Source organism: Dama dama, chromosome 4 (assembly GCF_033118175.1).
Source record: "Dama dama isolate Ldn47 chromosome 4, ASM3311817v1, whole genome shotgun sequence".
Classification (NCBI taxonomy): Eukaryota; Metazoa; Chordata; class Mammalia; order Artiodactyla; family Cervidae; genus Dama; species Dama dama.
In genome coordinates this window covers 66,673,152-66,678,940 of record NC_083684.1, presented here as the reverse complement: position 1 = coordinate 66,678,940, position 5,789 = coordinate 66,673,152, and the positions used below count along the sequence as shown (strand labels likewise).

At 38.3% G+C, this 5,789-nt stretch overlaps 1 protein-coding gene across 1 annotated transcript; it reads right to left on the bottom strand.

Moving 5' to 3' along the window:
- Nucleotides 1–3,663: 3,663 nt before the first annotated feature.
- LOC133055193 (zinc finger protein 678-like) lies at nucleotides 3,664–4,613 on the bottom strand. The gene is given in 2 exon segments (XM_061140623.1): nucleotides 3,664–4,135; nucleotides 4,291–4,613. Coding segments are annotated over 2 exon segments (795 nt in total).
- Nucleotides 4,614–5,789: the final 1,176 nt, after the last annotated feature.

Here is a 5,789-nt window from a genome sequence, read left to right as displayed (position 1 = left end):
CCCAATCCCTCCCAGCATCAGGGTCTTTTCCAATGAGTCAACTTTTTGCATGAGGTGGCTAAAGTATTGGAGTTTCAGCTTCAACATCAGTCCTTCCAATGAACACCCAGGACTGATCTCCTTTAGGATGGACTGGTTGGATCTCCGTGCAGTCCAAGGGACTCTCAAGAGTCTTCTCCAACATCACAGTTCAAAAGCATCAATTCTTCGGCGTTCAGCTTTCTTCACAGTCCAACTCTCACATCCATACATGACCACTGGAAAAATCATAGCCTTGACTAGACGGGCCTTTGTTGGCAAAGTAATGTCTCTGTTTTTTAATATGCTATCTAGGTTGGTCATAACTTTCCTTCCAAGGAGTAAGCGTCTTTTAATTTCATGGCTGCAATCACCATCTGCAGTGATTTGCGAGCCCCCAAAAATAAAGTCTGACACTGTTTCCTCTGCTTCCCCTTCTATTTCCCATGAAGTGATGTGACCAGATGCCATGATCTTAGTTTTCTGAATGTTGAGCTTCAAGCCAGCTTTTTCACTCTCCTCTTTCACTTTCATCAAGAGGCTTTTTAGTTCCTCTTCACTTTCTGCCAGTTATTACAGATACTTTATATTCACCGTCAGTCAGTCAGATCAGTTCAGTTGCTCAGTCGTGTCCGATTCTGTTATCCCATGAACTGCGGCATGCCAGGCTCCCCTGTCCAAGACCAACTCCCAGAGCTTACTCAAACTCATGTCCATCGAGTTGGTGATGCCATCCAACTATCTCACCCTCTGTCGTCCCCTTCTCCTTCCACCTTCAATCTTTCCCAGCATCAGGGTCTTTTCCAGTGAGTCAGTTCTTCCCATCAGGTGGCCAAAGTATTGGAGTTTTAGTTTCAGGATCAGTGCTTCCAATGAATATTCAGACTGATTTCCTTGAATTTCCAATGAATATTCATGGAGTGGTTTGATCTCCTTGCAGTCCAGGGGACTCTCAAGAGTCTTCTCCAACACCACAGTTCAAAAGCATCAGTTCTCTGATCTCAGCTTTCTTTATGGTCCAACTCCTACATCTATACATGGCTACTAAAAAAACCATAGCTTTGACTGGACAGACTTTTTTGGCAAAGTAATATCTCTGCTTTTTAATATGCTGTTTAATTTGATCATAACTTTTCTTCCAAGGAGCAAGTGTCTTTTAATTTCATGACTGCAGTCACCATCTGCAGTGATTTTGGAGCCCCCAAAAATAAAGTCTCTCACTGTTTCCATTGTTTCCCCATCTATTTGCCATGAAGTGATGGGACCAGATGCCATGATCTTAGTTTTCTGAATGTTGAGTTTTAAGACAAACTTTTCATTCTCCTCTTTCACTTTCATCAAGAGGCTCTTTAGTTCTTCTTCACTTTCTGCCATAAGGGTTGAGTCATCAGCGTATCTGAGGTTATTGATATGTCTTCTGGAAATCTTGATTCCAGCTTGTGTTTCATCCAGATGCTTAGGAAGCATCACTATGATCAAAGCTAACTGAGATGATAGAATTCCAGTTGACCTATTTCAAATCCTTAAAGATGCTGCTGCTAAAGTGCTGCACTCAATAAGCCAGCAAATTTGGAAAACTCGACACTGGCCACAGGACTGGAGAAGGTCAGTTTTCATTCCAAGCCCAAAGAAAGGCAATTCCAAAGAATGCTCAAACTACCACACAATTGCACTCATCTCACATGCTAGCAAAGTAATGCTTAAAATTCTCCAAGCCAGGCTTCAAGTTCACATGAACCGTGAACTTTCAGATGTTCAAGCTGGATTGTGAAAAGGCAGAGGAACCAGAGATCAAATTGCCAACATGTGTTGGATCATTGAAAAAGCAATAGAGTTCCAGAAAAACATCTACTTCTGCTTTATTGACTATGCCAAAGCCTTTGACTGTTTGGATCACTACAAACTATGGAAAATTCTTAAAGAGATGGGAATACCAGACTACCTTAGCTACCTCCTGGAAATCTGCATACAGGTCAAGAAGCAGTAGTTAGAACTGGACATGGAATAGCAGACTGCTTCCAGTTAGGGAAAGGAGTACATCAAGGCTGCATATTGTCACCCTGCATATTTAACTTATATGAAGAATACACCATGCAAAATGCTGGGCTGGATATTCACCATCAGTTATTGACAACTTAAAAAAACCTGGGAGATGATAATGTTGGTATTAATCTTTATGTTGGTGGTAGAATACATGTGTGTATGCTTAGTCGTGTCTGACTCTGCAACCATGGACTGTAGCCCATCAAGCTCCTCTGTCCATGGGATTCTCCAGGCAAAAATACTGGAGCTGGTTGTCATTTCCTTGTCCAGGGGATCTTTCTGACCCAGGGATGGAACCCACACCTTCTGTGTCTCCTGCATTGGCAGGCAGATTCTTTACCATTGAACCACCTGAGAAGCCTGTTATTGATGAGAACACTTCATCAATTATACATGAAGTTTAATATATTAAAAGCTATTCCATTTTATTAATTAACATATAGTAAGTTCACACATAAGCTAAATAAAATTTTCCAAAGTTTACTCTATAATCTTTGATCAAAAGACAGATTACAAGCATCTGGAAACATTCTTGTTCTTCTGATATACTGATCAGAGAAATATGATATTTGTGGTTTACAAACAGCAATTATTTAGTAAACAAAGGTGTGCATTAATTACATAACCTTTCAGGGAAACGTTACACATACATTTCTTAGGTGTAAGATTTCCTGACTGTTACCATGTCAAGGAAAATTTATGACTTCTAGTTACTGCTGTTATAAGAATACGTTGGGATTTTAGTGAACTGCCATCTTTATATCCGCAGAAAACCATTGGCACAACTATTTAAAATTTATAATGACCCTCTGTCTTACTTTAATACAAAGAATTATCCTCTCAACACTTACCTAATGGTGACATAGAGGGATATTTTAAACAATGACAGTCATCACCTCCATTTAGACTTTCATTGTACATTTCACATTTCAAGGTCCTTAATATTCCATTGAAAAGTAGACAAAAATTATTTCCACCTAACATAGAAGAGTTTTACTTAATTTTGAGGCAGCAAAGATCAAGAATATTAGTTTAAAAAATAAAATTAGCTCACATATACACTAGAAACAAAGGTATAGCATGTAGTACTTTGAGACTCCAATTATATTAAATTTCACTTTCAGATAATGTCAATATAAATAAGGATACAATGATAACTGTACTGTCAAACATCTCTTGCCTTGATCCTATGATCCACAGTAAGAAATAATTTTTCTAAGTGTTTTAACTTTGGATTATTTTCTATAATATCCTTATTTAAAGTAATACCAGAAAATGGTTATTGACTGAATGCTATCTATGATGAATTCTCTGATATTTATTTGGACCTGAGTTTTTAAATTCATTTTGTACATTTCTTACAGCATTAAACATTATTCCCAGTATGAACTCTCTGGCATTTCCTGATGTGTATGCTTAGGACAAACCTCTTTCATCACTTATTATATTTGTACGGTCTCTCTCCAGCACACGCTCTCTGATGCTGCATGAGATGACGGCTCACTTCAAGGCTTTGTCATTTTATTTATATTTGTAAGACTACTTGGCAGTATGAATTATGTTATGGCAAGTAAGGTTTGAGTGGCAATTAAAAGCATTCCCTCATTCTTTACATTTGTATGGTTTCTCCTCAGTATGAATTCGCCTATGTTGATTAAGGTTTGAAGTCTGATTAAAGGCTTTGCCACATTCTCTACATTTATACGTCTTCTCTCCTGTATGAATTCGCTGACGTTGAGTAACATGTGAACGTCTGGTAAAGGCTTTGCCACATTCTGTACATTTGTATAGCTTCTCCCCAGTATGAATTTTATGATGTTGATTAAGATTTGAGCAACTGATAAAAGCTTTGCCACACTCTTTACACTTGTATGGTTTTTCCCCGGTATGCATTTGCTGATGTTGTGTAAGTGTTGTACTTTGGTTAAAGGCTTTCCCACAGTTCTGACATTTATATGGTGTTTCCCCAGTATGGATTTGCCTATGTCGGTTAAGGTTTGAACCCTGAGTAAAGGCTTTACCACATTCTCTACATTTATAAGGCTTCTCTCCTGTATGAATTCGCTCATGTTGAGTAGCATATGAACGCCTGGTAAAAGCTTTGCCACATTCTGTACATTTATAAGGCTTCTCTCCTGTATGAATTCGCTGATGTTGAGTAACATGTGAACGCCTGGTGTAGGCTTTGCCATATTCTGTACAGTTGTACAGTTTCTTCCCAGTATGAATTATCTGATGATGGGCTGATTAAAGGCTTTGTTACAGTCTGTACATTTATAAGGCTTCTCCCCAGTATGAATTCACTGATGCACAGTAAGATATGAGCAACTCTTAAAGGCTTTCCCACATTTTCTGCATGTATAAGGCTTCTGCCCAGTATGACTTCTCTGATGTTGACTAAGATTTGAGCAACGGATAAAAGCTTTGCCACACTCTTTACACTTGTATGGTTTTTCCCCAGTATGGATTCGCTGATGTTGTATAAGTGTCGTACTTTTGTTAAAGACTTTCCCACAATTCTGACATTTATATGGTTTTGCCCCAGTGTGCATTCGCCTATTTGATTAAGGTTTGAACTCCGGGTAAAGGTTTTGCCACATTCTGTACATTTGTAAGTCTTCTCTGCAGTATGAATTCTGAGATGTCGAGTAAGGTTTGAGAGCTTGCTAAAGGTTTGGCCACATTCTGTGCATTAGTTAGGTTTCCCTCCAGTATGGGTTTTCCTCTGTCTGTTTAGATTTGATAATTGAGGAAAGACTTTCCCACATTTATTCTACTTGCAGTGTTCCTCCTTAGCATGAATACTTGGATGTTGAGTAAGTTGTGATGACTGGTTAGAAACTTGACCACATTCACTAAATTTGTAATTGTTTTCTTCAGTGTGGATACTCCTATCTGTAATAAGATTTGAGCTTTGATAAAAGACATTTCTACATTCATTCCTTTCATCATGGTTCTCTGAACACTGAGTTCTCTGATGATTCATGAGACCTGAGTCTTGGTCAAAGTGATTCCCAGGTTCAAGGCATGGGTAGATTCTGGCTCCATCATAAATACTGTTGTAATAACTGACGATGGAGCTCTCGCTTAAGGCCTCACTCGTTGGATTACACACGGAAGGTTGTTCCGCATTATCTGTACTATGATACCCATTGAATGGTGGCGGCCAGATAAAGACTCTCTCATTATTATCTACATAACAGATATTGGAATAGGGAGAAAATGTTTGTTGGTGGAAAAGTAATGAGCCCTTGCTAAAGGATCTCTCAACTTGATCATAGTGAGATTTTCTTCCTTTATTTTCAAATCCCTGACTTTCAGACATGTATGACTGACTGTTTAACTCAAACCTATGTTCATACTGACTTGAGTGATTATTTGTAGCATACACTAGATGACTTTCCATGTTTTTCAAATTTCACATCAGAGAATATGTTTGTTTTTTAATCATGTGGGTCTTTGCTTAAAAACCACATTTTTCGGACAAATTTACTGACTTCAAATAGAATTTTTCACAATTTGATACACATCCTCAATTTTTTTTGGCAATTATATTTTCATCATGAATAACTGTCCCGATGTGGTTACATCTAAAATAATATCCTTTTTGCACGTCACAGGCCCCCTTAACTTTCCCAGTCTTTCATTAAGTACAAATTTCCAAGCTGAGAGCTCTCAGAACTTCCCAGCACATCACACATGAATCTCCTATTCACGGCTTCTTTGGG